Source organism: Zootoca vivipara, chromosome 8 (assembly GCF_965207765.1).
Source record: "Zootoca vivipara chromosome 8, rZooViv2.hap1.1, whole genome shotgun sequence".
NCBI lineage: Eukaryota > Metazoa > Chordata > Lepidosauria > Squamata > Lacertidae > Zootoca > Zootoca vivipara.
In genome coordinates, this window is record NC_142591.1 from 48,326,912 (window position 1) to 48,341,073 (window position 14,162).

The window sequence follows — 14,162 nt, forward strand, 5'->3', positions numbered from 1 at the left end:
TGCTTTTCTAGGCTGCATCAACAGAAGTACAGTGTCCAGATGAAGGGAAGTAATAGCACCGCTCTATTCTGCCTTGGAATACTGTCCAATTTTGGGCACCACAATTTAAGAGGGATGTTGACAAGCTGGAATGTGTGCAGAGATGGACAACCAAGTTGATCAAGGGTATGGAAACCAAGCTTTATGAGGAACAGTTAAAAGAACTGGGCATGTTTAGCCTAGAAAAGAGGAAGCTGAGAGGATATATGATAGTCATCTTCAAATATCTCAAAGGCTGTCACATGGGACAAGCTCTGTAGGGTAGGACTCGAACCAATGGCTTCAAGTTATAATAAAGGAGATTCTGACTAAACATATGGAGGAAATTCTGACAGTAAGAATTGTTTGACAGCAGAATATTCTCTCTCAAGAGGTTGTGAACTCTCCTTCCTTGGAGGTTTTTAAGCAGAGGTTAGATTGCCAACTGTCACAAATGTTTTAGTTGAGATTCCTGCATTGCAGGGGATGATCCTTGGGATCCCGTCCACCTCTACAATTCTATAATTCTATGAAATTAAAGAACTACAACAGGAATAAAATTGATTAAAGCAACTCAATGTCTGAAAAGATTTCCTTGATAGAGAAACCTCGAGGATATATACAACATGACAAGTTCTTTGGGAAGCACTGGCACAACTTATAATTTCAAGGGAAAACATGCTGTTGGTTCTTAAATAATAACTGGCACATCCGACAAAGCAGCCCAGCCTATCGAGTAGCCTATTCCAAGTTTATTCTGGTTTTATGCAAAACTAAAGGTAGAAGAGAGCATTAGATAAAACAAAGAATCTGGCATGAGGTCCTTGGCTATGATCCATAAGCTATTACAAGTACAACCTGCATTTTCTACATCTAATTTCTGCTTCTTCTTCTTTTTTTGAGTTGTTGTATCCACCTCTTTTAACAGAGTGGCTGCTGTATGTCAACTAAAATGGCAAAATTAACAGAACATCTTGTTTCTTTTCTCTTCAATGCAGGTTAAGAACTTACTGGACATGAGTGTGTTGGCCTTCATTCCAGCCATTTTCCTTGGAGTACTTGGAGGACTTTTAGGAGCTCTTTTTGTTTTTCTGAATATAAGAATTAATAGATTACGCATGTGGTTCTTCAACACAATTCCAAAAACTTCCCTCAGAAAAACAGCTAAGCTCTTAGAATCAGTGCTGGTTCTTGTAAGTAATTAATGGTGTTTTGCCAAGTGTTCCAAAGTTGCAACTGTGCTAGCTAGAATTAAGACCTAAGTCTGAAAACATAAATGTTACTACAGTGGTACCTCGGGTTACAGACGCTTCAGATTACAGGCTCCGCTAACCCAGAAATAGTACCTTGGGTTAAGAACTTTGCTTCAGAATGAGAACAGAAATTGTGCAGTGGCGGCGGGAGGCCCCATTAGTTAAAGTGGTACCGCAGGTTAAGATCAGTTTCAGGTTAAGAACGGACCTCCAGAACGAATTAAGTTCTTACCCAAGGTACCACTGTAGAACAACGGAAGGTGCTAAATTGCCACATAGAACTGGCAGAATAACAGCAGATACTCAGAGGCCCTTTTTCCAGTTGTTGATCTATCTCCTACCAATATTTTCCAGTCTTTCTGAATTATGCAGAAGTCTAGTCATTAACAATCAGATTTGGATTGTAATTTACAACGGTTATTGTTGATATTGCTACATAATACATTGAATGGGAATATATCCATAATTCATAAATTCATGATCAGCTGTTCTGACATATTTTGATCTTATCACATGCATACAAATTTAAATAGAGACTTTGGGGTTAGGGACCCACATATATGGAAATAAAACAGATAAGAAATAAGGTAACTCTGAGTACCTTCCTGCTAAGAAGCTGCTGATCTCTAGGCTATGAAATGAGAGGTCCTTCCATGCAATAAATGAAAGATCATTTCTTCACTGTATTTTTTATAACAACTAAGCTTAATTAACTATTGAAACATTACTATCATTAGTAGTAGCATTTATTTAATTTCTATACTGTCCTTTGTTTAAAGATCACAGGCTGGTTTACAATATAAAAACGCAACAATACATACCATAATAACAAACAAACAAAATAACCTGGAAAGATTAGTTCAAAAAGTTAAAAACAAAACAACAAAGCTTGCATTAGAATTTTACTTAAGAATGGAGATTGGCAAATGCAGTTGATGCATGAATAATGATTCTGAGTGCAGGGATCTTTGAAGCATAGGTCCATGGGATTCCAGGTCAGCATCTTTGCTTCTTGGCCTGACTTTAATCATTTCTTTTGTAATTAAGGCATTCCCCCAATTAAGGAATTGTTCTTCTATACACTCACACATTTCTCCTCTGATTGACTGACTGCTCTCACCACCATGTGAAAACTCAGTAGGTCACACATGGTAAATATTACTGGCAAAATGAATGTTTATAGAATAGGGAAGTCCTTGCATAATGAGCAACACTGTCTATTGTTTGGATGCACTTGAAAAATATGGGTCAAGGCGCAAAAGAAGCATTTGGGGAGAGTTCTTGCACACAGATCAAACTCACCATACTCATCTACCCTCCTTAACTTCCTCATAGTTCCTGCCCTAGCCAAGCAGCAAGAGAGGGTGGACAGACATCATACACATGTTAATTCTCCTGTGCAATATCCTTAAAACATAGAACACTTATTATATGTACCTATTGCCTACTGTAGGAAGGTGGGAGAGTGGGCAGTGGGTCCAGTGAACTGCCTCTTGCTTTGGAGTAATGTGGCTTCAGTCCCTACATGCTTTAGCAACAGAAGAAAAGCAGTAATAGCATGCTCCCCTGTCCTTCATTGACTTGTCTCTACCTCCAGGATGTGTGTTGCCTTAATGAATACAAGGCAGGACCACAACAATCATGGCTAGCTCGATCGAGGATTCTGCACAGCATTAGGGCTCGCCCACAATTCCGCTTGTCCTGTACCTAGAAAGTAAAGGTCTGAGAGGTTATCTGCTTGTCCTGTGCTTTTTAAGTACAGGTTCAAGCAGCTTTTCATCTGTTCCATTGATTACCCTGGGAAAACCTTCTGTTTACCACTGAATCAGAACCAACATCAAACTGCAGACAAACTGACATATTTTTTTTCTTGATTCAGCGGTAAACAAGTAGGAATGCTATCTTGAAGAAATGTTCCAGTAACTAACGGAAGACAATCACATACATTTCTAATCCTAAAACCAGTACAAAAGAAGCCAGAATTCTAGTCATGGATTGCTGGATTGTGAACTTTGATATTAGATCTTTCAAGAACTTAAATACACCTTTCTTATATGAACGTGAACTTGAGTGAGTGTGTATAAGGGTAAATGTGTTTATTTTATATTCAACATTTCTCTCTTATATATTTTTAAAAACATGTACAGGTTTTGACCATTACTGCTACGGTCTACTTGCCATATTTCTTTCACTGTACTCCAGTCAAGAACCTGCCAGAATTTGAACCATCTATTAAGCCAGAGAAGTAAGTAGTGAAAGAAATGCAGGCATTTTTATAAGTGCCACTGGCTTCTTCAGTTTCAGAATTGGTCCCTTCATGAAGCTTAAGTGCAACTTCATAAGTTGCTGGTGCTAGACCAACAATTTGCTTGAATGTGGGAGCCCAGGAAATGAAACGTTTCCATCCATTCCATCCATCCATCCACCCATCCACCCATACCTTCCTATCCATCCTATTCTGATGTTTCTATTTAAGAAACCTTTCAAAATGATGTCATGGAATTATAGAAACATTTGGTTGTAAGTAAATCACAGAAATAATCCACTTGGGTAATTCTCAAATGATGCATCTAAAGTAAATTTCAATAACACAATAACCTGTGGGTACTAGTGTGTCCGCCCCTCTTTATATGGCACATATGAAAGGTTTCAGTAAATGCTTCCTCACAAATCGCAGTGCATGAGATATTGTTAGGCTTTCCTGCTCAATTCCTGTTTGCACTATCTTCGCCTCTTCTACACCTCCCCTATAGCAGCCATTTTGTGTTATGCCACAGCCCTACAGCAGCCATTGTGTGACCCCCCCCACTGGTTAGCATAGCACTTTATTAAAATTCCATATGTGCCCACTGGCCCCAAAAGATAAGTGACCTCGCATCTAGAGTTATCAGTGGGCATAGGCTCTTTTGCGATTGGATTGCTCCCCATTATACACATTGCAACGCAAGGGCTTAAAAAGGAGAGCTGTCTTCTGAATAAAGAGATGGAGGCTAACTGCTTAAGTACAGAACATATGCACGATGTCCATCATATAAACACAAAGCTAACTCCTCTTCCTAAACTAAGTTTAGTTCCAGATTTAAAGATATAGAAGTGAAACAGTTTACCACATCATTGTAAAGAACCAAACAAGCACCAATCCTAGAGTTATTCAAAGGATAATGAATATTTTTGGAGAGATATTGAGGACTTCAGACACTCACACGCGTTGAAAGAACATGTGAGGGGGAGTTGTGGGACAACATGGGCTAGTCCCAGCCCTAACTGGTCTTTGCTGGATGGTGAACTTTGATATTAGATCTTTCAAGGGCTTAAATACACCTTTCTTATATTTAGTTGGTGTGTACATGTGTACTTTCCCTTTATGAAAGGGAGAGTATAGATTGGGTGAGGATCTCCTTGCATATAGATGTGTTCTATGCATTTACATGCTCCTCTGTTGCATTTGGAGCTGGGAGGAAGATATATCTATCAAGGATGGTGATGACTGGCCAAGTCTGCTTGTTATTCAGTACATGTAGTATGTCTGAACCCCCTATTACAGTATGTATTCTACTCATGAATCCAACATTATTTCTTTTATTTTTGATTTTTTCAAGTATAAGCCAGTCTACATGGCACATTTCAGAATATAACTGTCCCCTGGGAACAATCGAGACAGGACCAGATGGAGCAAAATATTCCAACCAAACCTTTAATGAAGGTATGCGGGAGGGTGGGTGGGGAGTAGAACTAGAAATAGGAATGACCAGCATTCATGTAACTGCATTTCTCCAACTATGCTGTTTCTCTCCAGAACACAATTTGACCAAAGTCTTTGATTTCACTGTTACTTGGGGTTGTCTGTGAATAACAAACTAGAAACAGTTTCTGAGGCATTCAAGGAGATCAGATGCTTCTTAACCGTGTTATGCTCTTCTACACTTTTCTAGAGACTTTGGTAGCTCAGCCCTATTTAAGACTTTGCTCACAGGACATGATAGGTTAGGTGGATAGGCAGCAATACTAAAAGGACTTGTCTTGCCTATCTGCCAAAGAATCTTGAGTTGGAAGATGTGGCATAACAAACAGCAACCACAATCACAATGTTATCCACCAGCATCAGTGGCCTTGGTGCTCTGTAGAGTTTAACAAGCAAAAGCAAAGCTAGACAGGCCTCCTCCACACCATCTTTCTAATCTATAATAGACAATGGAAAAAGCAGAAGGTGGCATGGAAGTAGAGAGGGGAAAGGAAGGTAGCAAAGGATGGATCTGAACAACTTAAAAGGTAAAGGGTAAAGGGACCCCTGACCATTAGGACCAGTCGTGACCGACTCTGGGGTTGTGCGCTCATCTTGCATTATTGCATTATTCTTGCATTATTGGCCGAGGGAGCCGGCGTATAGCTTCCAGGTCTTGTGGCCAGCATGACAAAGCCGCTTCTGGCAAACCAGAGCAGCACATGGAAACGCTGTTTACCTTCCCACTGTAGTGGTTCCTATTTATCTACTTGCATTTTTGACATGCTTTCGAACTGCTAGGTTGGCAGGAGCTGAGACCGAGCAACGGGAGCTCACCCCGTCACAGGGATTCGAACCACCGACCTTCTGATAAGCAAGCCCTAGGCTCAGTGGTTTAACCCACAGAGCCACCTGGGTCCCTTACATGTCCTTAATTGTGGTTTACAGTTGCCAATTGAGATGAACGGTTAAGCCATTGGTTTTGTGAAAAAAGTAATATTGAGATCTGTGCAGATGCAACTCCACACAGAAACCTGTTTGATAAATTGTCTGGACATTAGAACCCTTCTGTTTGTTCTTTTTCTCACCTCCCACCTTTCCAATCTCATTTAAAGCTGCTGCTCTCTTGGCTGAGAATGGAATGAGAGGAATCACGTACTTATTCAGACGTGGAACTCATGAGGAATTTGGATATGCCTCTCTTTTTACGGCACTTGTATTCTACTTCTTGCTTTCCTGCTTGACAGCAGGCTCTGCCATTGCAAGTGGTTTGGTTATACCTATGCTGTAAGTAATGCATTCATTTCATGCTACTCTAGAATGCAGGCATCTCTATGGAAATCCACAATAGGGTGAAAGTCACTCAGTACATTCCACTTATACCACACATTTTCAACATTGCAACTGCCTACATGTAAACCAAAGAGGTTAGTTATTTACTACATATGGTGATGGGTAAAAATAGTCATGTATACCATCCACCTCTTATTCTGGACAAAATAGATTTGCATTTATGTCTCATGTAAGCCTTCAGAAAGATGCTTAACAAGTGGCTGAAAAGAGCAGGCAGATCTAATGTTTTATCAGAGCCTTTCTGTCTTTGTGATAACATTAGGGAAGCACTGCAGAAATAATAAAGCAGAAAAAATAATTATGGTTGTCTAGTGGGACTATGGTACAACAAAAGCAGGACACCCCCAATCCTCAGAACATCTGTAGCATGTAAAGCAATGACAAATTACAGGATGTGCACTGACTGGAAATGAAGCAGTGTGACCACCCCAAAATTTTGGCAGGTGTAAATAGTATTGAAAGTGGGAATGACAACAGCGTGATCACAAATCATCATGCCTGTGCAATAAAAAGGATGCCTGGAGATATTATTTTGAGTTTGTGTGAGATATATCTGACACTCTATTGCCAAAACTCCACTTTTCTTTCCAGGTGATTTTTTAAAAATTCAATATGCAGCTTCTACTTACAGGTATATGTCATGCAGTAATCAGAGACCTTTCCTTAAGATGCTGCTCCTGTTATGGAAAAAAACCCATAAATATTACAGTTTCAAATGCTGTGGGGTATGTGGTTGTGTGTATGCCAGAGGCATCTGTTGACTAATGCTTGGGACATCACTAGAGATTAGCAACACACAGCTCCTACCAAACCATTATGATAACTTTTAGGCTTGTATCCAATGTAGCATTAAGTCACTTGTTCTGCAAGTGCAAGGATTTATCATTGCAAAGTGAAATTTCCACCACTCTTCTCTCTAAATCTGCTCTGGAGATTTCTCTAACCCCTCCTTCTCAGAGAAGAGTTGTATGTGGGTCATGTGGAGGGGGAGAAGTTTCATCTCACCAGGGTAAATTTTTGTACTCATGGAATGAGTGCATTGGATACCACCTTTAAAGTTCAATTAAAATAATTATAATAAGGATTTGATGTCTAAGAGTGTTGAATGCTGCTCTGCTGTTCCACACCAGTGTTGGAGGGCACATAATGCCTTTTAACAAGGAAAAGTGGAAAACACCGGACTATCGCCTCCCACTGAAGCAGGGGTTCTTTTTTGGAGGGGGAACTTTCAAAATTTTCTAAAATTTAGTTCATTGAAGGCTGCATGCTTCCCTCTCCTGTGCTACTTGCCTGTCATTTTATCTAACATCATTGGCAAGCAAGCAAGCCAATTTATCAGAGCATAGCTGGCCCACCCTTTCAGCAAGACAGTCCCCTTCTATAACGCGGAGACAAGTTGTCATGCTATAGTGCCAGATCTCTGCTAGCACAGTTACCAAGAGAAAATGAAAACCATTTATCTGCCCAGACAAGTATCTTTACTGTCTTCTTTTCCTCTGCAGGTACACAGGTGCATTATATGGCAGGATAGTTGGCTTGATACTGGTTTCCATTTTGGGGGTTCAGACTGATGAACGCAGTGCATGGATTGATCCAGGGTTGTTTGCTGCAGTTGGAGCTGCTTCTTTCTTCAGTGGTGTTTCAAGGCTGACCATCTCCCTAACGGTTATAATGGTATGCAATAAACTAACTTGTATGCTGTTTCGCCATCAGCCGCCATGATGTTACCAAATGCCTCAAAAGCATATTTGGTATTCTGGTCTCTGAGTAGTAGACTGGCAGTGTGGAGGAGCACAGTCAAAGTCAGCAGCAGTTTGCCCTGCTTCAAAAAGCTCTGTGATAGAAAAGCTGGTGCCCTACCAGAATCCTTGGAGCATGTGGGCAGAGGTTCCTTGTCCTTTTCACATGGTCAACAACTGAGTAAGGTGAAGAATGAGAAGGTTGCTCTGTACATCTTTACAGGCGAGCCTATTCTAAGCATGTAGGACCCCCCCTCCTCCCCTGGGCTGGTGATGTGGAGCCCTGATTGTGTGAGTAAAATGTGGTATCTGAAAAGAAAAACAAAACCAACAAATCCCTGTTTGAACGTTTTCTAGTCTCTGTGTTGAAAGCTGTGCCCAGCATTATGGACTTTTTAATAATAAAAAGGTCAGAAACAGTACAACTACCACAGAAAAGCTGTAACTCAGAGTACGCAGAAATCATGGCACCATTAAGAAAATTAAAAAAAGCTGAAGGGTCTGCAGTAATGTTGGCTACTCTGCAATATTCCTTTTTGAGAAGAAAAAAGGACTTGGATGTGACAATGCAAAAACATAGTTTAAAGGTGGTGACCTTGAATTGTAAAGTGAATACATTTTTCCGATAGCGTTTGATAGGTTCCAAAATAATTTTGGAATGTTTACTTTGGCACTCTACGCAGTCTTCCATTTGGAAAGAGTTATGTGGTGGTGATGAACAGGTTAGTAAAATGATTTTTAAAAAGAAATGCCAGACCCCACAGGCTTTTGCCCACTTCTTCATTCTTGGCTGCTTACCTTTTCCATGTTGATACCCAGCTCTCTGCCTTTCTTGTTTTGCTGAAAGTACTAGGTCTGATGGTAACATTTCCACATGCTCCTATTTCAGTATGGAGAAAAGTCCACTTCAACCCAGTAACTGTGCTTAAGCCCATGCAACTCTATAGGAGGCTTAAGACTGTTTGTTTAAATATTCTATATTATACTAATTAATTAAATTAGCTATTGTTTGATGGCCAAAAGGGCTTCTCATTGGTTTACACTTTATAAAATCAATGTAAAAAAAATATAGCGACACATAATTAAAGTACACAATAAAACAATTCTATCCAAATATTAAAATAAGCACCCAAAATCAAAATGCACAACAAAACAAGCTCATTAAAACAGCATAAAAATGAAAAAACAACAACAATTAAAACAGTTAAACAGAAGATTCAAGCCAGGAAATCAGGGGGATGCTTGTTTAAGCAGCTGTGACTTCAAGAACCAGCAGAATGCCAATACAGACTGGCTAAAATATTTTATGTTGAGGGACAAGCTTCAGTTAAGTACATTTGTATCTGCAGATGCAACTATATGAAGACATACTTTACAAACAGATTATTCAGCTATTGCAAATGGCATGCGATATGCAGTGTGACAGGAAATAAAATGATGAGATCAAGGGCACTTCCAGACGATTTTGGGGATGGGATTCATACACATACAGTGGAACCTCGGTTTATGAACACCTCGGTTTATGAATTTTCGGTTTACGAATGCCGCGGACCCATCTGGAACGGATTAATTCACTTTCCATTACTTTCAATGGGAAAGTTCGCTTCAGTTTATGAACGCTTCAGTTTAAGTACTCCGCAGACCGTCTGGAACAGATTAATCCACTTTCCATTACTTTCAATGGGAAAGTTCGCTTCAGTTTATGAACGATTCAGTTTATGAACAGACTTCCGGAACCAATTGTGTTCATAAACCGAGGTACCACTGTACGGGCAAATTCAGGTTGCACAATTATAGTTGATAGGGAGTTCTTGCACAGCAAATCTACTTCCCAAAAGCGATGGAAAAATGTACTGGAAAGTGTGGGATAACACTTGCATTGACTCAACATCTTTTGACCTGCCCGCCAACAAATCAGAATGAATGTTAATAAAATAGCCAGTGTTCTTTAATCTCCCTGCAAGCAAATTGGGATGAATGCCCAATAAATAGGTCATCTGGAAGTGCTCCAAGAGTCCATTGGCCAGGCTGTCTCTACTGTCCACTGAAATGTCTCCTCAGGCAGAGGATCTTGGATGACAAAAATTATTGCAATGACCCTTATATGGCCTAGAAACAGGAGTGGTTGGAAATCCTCTTCACAATCTCTTAAATTGTACTATAGCTAATAAAGTGCTCAAAGACCACATCTGATTAAATCTTGGTATGAACCATTCACATTGTCTCTTTTGGGAAGCCCAAATGGAATAAAAGTAGAACGCTGCTGGTTCTTTAGGCAGCAGTAACTTAAACACTGCTGGCTCAAGTGCAAACCTTACAGCTGTAGCTGCACATCCAGCCGGAAACTAGTAGTAATCTCCTCATGCAGATGGTAAGAACTGGCTTTGGATGATAAAATGGAACGAAATCTGAATTGGAGAAAGATATAATTGTACGTCTAAGGAGCCAAATACAGTTGCAGCCAAAAGTAACAGCTGGCCTTATTTGTGAAGGGAGTGACAAGCCAGTAGTGAGGATTGGGAGGGCAATGTTTTGGGTTTTTTTTGCTAGATGGGAACAGTCTTAGAGCAGTGACTAGGATAGACAGAAGCAGAATCACAATGACAGTTCTGTGTACAACCGGAAGTGCAGCTGGTGCTACAAAGACCTTCAGCCAATGTATGCAGCTACAGCTATTGCTCATGTTCTAGGATGAACTGTCTCAGTAGTTGCTCATGGTTAAAGAATGACTTCAGTTTCTTTGTATCATGACACTGGATCACAACCTTGCTGACATTTCCTCTTGGGAAAGGAAAATAAATTTCTAAAAGGTTTCCATCTGTTACAAAACCCACCAAAACATCTGCCAGTGTCATTAAGCGCTTTTCTGGCTGTGCTCGACATACACTAACGGCAGCAACTTCAGAGTGGAAGTGTTCTGTTGAGCAAGCAAAAATGGGCAAGTGGACCTACCTTTTTCTTAAACATCATTGTTCAGAGACTTCCAGTGGTTGTACCACAGTACCAACCTTTATGCTGTGATTTGAGTAACATTGCTAGAACCAACATGGTAGCTAATTGAGTTTGCCCTCAGATTTCAAGCATATGTTGAGTAGAGTGAAACATGAAACATGAATTCTATATGGTCCCGAGCTCTAACACTTCCTTATAAACCCTCCACCCCTTTGAGAATTGCAAACATCAATTTTCTATATCCCTTCGATGTAGGAACATCTAAGGCCTGTTAAAGGTGAAGTTGGAAGAAATGCCTGCATCACTTTGTCTACATTGGAAACACAGTGAAAATATGAACTAAGATAAGATATCTTTATTGTCATTGTCCCCTTGCGGGAACAACGAAATTATCCCATAGTACATAGAGCAATCTGGAGTTGGAAGTGAAAAGGAGGAGATTTACAGAGCAAGGGATGTGTGAGTGTGGTGGTGGGGGTGTGAAGATTAACAGAAAATCAATTAAAAAACCTAACCTTCTCTGTTCTTAGGACTGCAAAATTATCTGGGCTTGTCTGTCTTCCAGGCTTCAAGTGTATGCTGTACTGTTGTTTGTTATAAATAAAAACCAATACAATATATTTTAAAATCTCCAAAACTCCAGTGATAACAAGATGCTAGCATAGTGATGCAGCCCTCTGGAGTTAGTAAAAATGTAAAAACCTCAGTATTATTAGAGTTGTGCATCCTTGGTATAAATCGCTTTTGTAAAGTGTGTTAGACAGTTCTGAGCTGGACTATGCAGTATCTTTTTCAAGAAGAGAAAGGGAACTTGGTGAGGCAGGCAGCTGTTAGGTTTTAAGGAAAGTTCACATTTACCACAAGCCACTTGCCTTTTTATGAATGTAAATATAAATGGCGCCCTCTTTGCCTTTACAATTGTGGGGTGTTTTTTTTTTGCACCTAATGACTTCATTTTTAACTAGATTCTCCCCTCCAATGAAATCGAGTAAAAAAAAATGTCAGTAAAAGTCTGCTGCATCAGCAGGCCCAACTCTAATGAGGTTCCATTTTGACTACATTTTCAATACCAAAAGCCAAACCAAGAAACAAGTTAACCATGGTTTGACTAAGAATGAGGGCCAGAGCTTTTATCAGTAGTTTTATGTAAAATGTGTCTTTTGAATTTCCTGGGCAGCTGCCCTCCTCTCTTTGATGTGTCATGCCCTGTTGATGCTCTTAATGAAATGCATAAGTATGTGTTATGTAATAAAACTATAATAATAGACAGGGGGGGGGGCAACTGGTTATAATGATGTGGGGCATACATCACTGTAGGGCTTGCAGAAAAATTCCATCAGTGACTAAAATAAGGTTGGTTTTTTCCAAAAGCCTCTGAAGCATTTCACTAAGCATGCAATTATGTATGAGGTAAGCAAAGTGAAACTAATTTGCTGATTTATGAATTATAAATCTGCCTATTAATGGTATTTTTCTTTAATCCATTAGCAGTGCTGGCTGGATAGGAGCAGGAACCCTAAAGGCAAGCTGTCTTCAGCATGGCCTGTTACCTCTATAAGACCTAAATTACTTAAGATAGCAAAATCAAGCATAACTAGTAAATCTTTCCTTAAGTGCACTTTACATTGCACGTGATTAAAAGATAAAATTTACTGGCTGTTAAGCTGTTTTTCCTGTTTTTCTTTTGCTTCCTTTCCTTCCATTTTTTTTAAAAAAATCTTAGCACCAATTTGCCTACTTCTTATATCTGTCCCTTCAGTATAAGTTTTATTTCTACAAAGTATAGGGCTAGGGGAAGGTTTACCTATTATGAGCAGCCCAAATCAAGTAACAAGTTTTCTTGAGGTGGGGTCTTTTCAGATTATCAGTTTATAGAGCAGCAGGTGTGCTCTTGTCCATCCCCCCCCTCATGAGATCTAGGTCTATTTGAGGATACAGTGTTTCCCCAAAAGCCAAACCTTATTGGAGAATTTAACTCTTTCCCCAGTTAGTGCGGCTGTTATGATTTAGAGAGAACTGTTCAGAATTATATTGTTTCTGTATCATTATTTTGTGGTGTCACCACTATACTTGACTTAATAACAGCCAAGAGAAAGATCACTGTCCTGAGGAGACTACAATATAAAATAGTTAAGATTATATTTATACGTAAGTGTAGTTATAAGGAATGAACTTAACACGTGTGTTACATAGTTAAATTACATTTGATGAGTAGGATCCAGATAGGAGCTCCCATATTTAAAAACATAAAAAAGCAACTGTGCGCCATTCTGATTTGGGAGAAGGTTAGCTGTTGGGGTGGTTGGTTCACTCTTTCACTCTGCTATTTTTCTGAGTAAATTTGCCCCTCGTTACAAGTTGCTGCTTGACCCACAGGGAGAAATGTACAGATATATCATGGGTACTTGCATGTTTCTTCTGATGGGACAAATAATAGCTTTGGTGAGAATAATTTCAATCAGGAAAATGGCATAGAGGTAAAGCTTTAAGCCTCTCCCATGGTGCTTTTGTACTGTTCCAAATTGCCCATTCCATTGCAGCTCCCTTTAAGTGTTGAAACACAGGTGATTTTGTACATGGCTCTCCCTCACCATGTCTAGATTGGTCCATGAACATCTACCTGAGAGTAGCTGTGGCATCCATGATGATGGGTAGCACAATTCCACCCCTCTGTTGCATCCTATATTGTGCCTTGTTTGGAGGGGAACCACACAGCTGCTGAAGCTGACTAATCTCATGGCAAAGTGTGAAGAAATATGTCTTGACAGTTACACATGCAGTAGCTAATAATTTAAGACTTCATCTTCAGTGGCTGCTGAGGTGAAACATTCAAGTGGATTCTTTACACTTGCTTTATAACAGTCTTATCACCTGTGTGAGTCTCCTCTTTGCAGGTTCAGTGCTCTCTCTTTCACACACTTAATGCACTGGAGCACACATAATTCACCTATTATTTAATAAGGGCAGCAAGGCTATGTCAGCTGCCACACATCAAGGTTACTGCAAGAGTAGTGAGGCAACCACCCATCTATTATAAATGGGCTGGATGTTGTAGAATTACCTTTGAAAGGAGACTTGCAAGACGTTCTGACTAAGGTTAAATACAGATAGGGCAGCCATTATTTT

At 39.8% G+C, this 14,162-nt stretch overlaps 1 protein-coding gene across 3 annotated transcripts in view; it reads left to right on the forward strand.

Annotated features, from left to right (window-relative positions):
* LOC118090177 (chloride channel protein D-like) overlaps positions 1 to 14,162 on the forward strand; it is a 61,971-nt gene that overhangs the window by 17,896 nt on the left and 29,913 nt on the right. For all 3 annotated transcript variants that reach the window (XM_088675479.1, XM_035125563.3, XM_088675478.1), the window contains exons 7-11: positions 1,017 to 1,211; positions 3,419 to 3,516; positions 4,871 to 4,974; positions 6,108 to 6,279; positions 7,848 to 8,019. In XM_088675479.1, the coding sequence (XP_088531605.1) occupies positions 1,017 to 1,211; positions 3,419 to 3,516; positions 4,871 to 4,974; positions 6,108 to 6,279; positions 7,848 to 8,019 (741 nt within the window). The remainder of the gene's footprint in view (positions 1 to 1,016; positions 1,212 to 3,418; positions 3,517 to 4,870; positions 4,975 to 6,107; positions 6,280 to 7,847; positions 8,020 to 14,162) is intronic.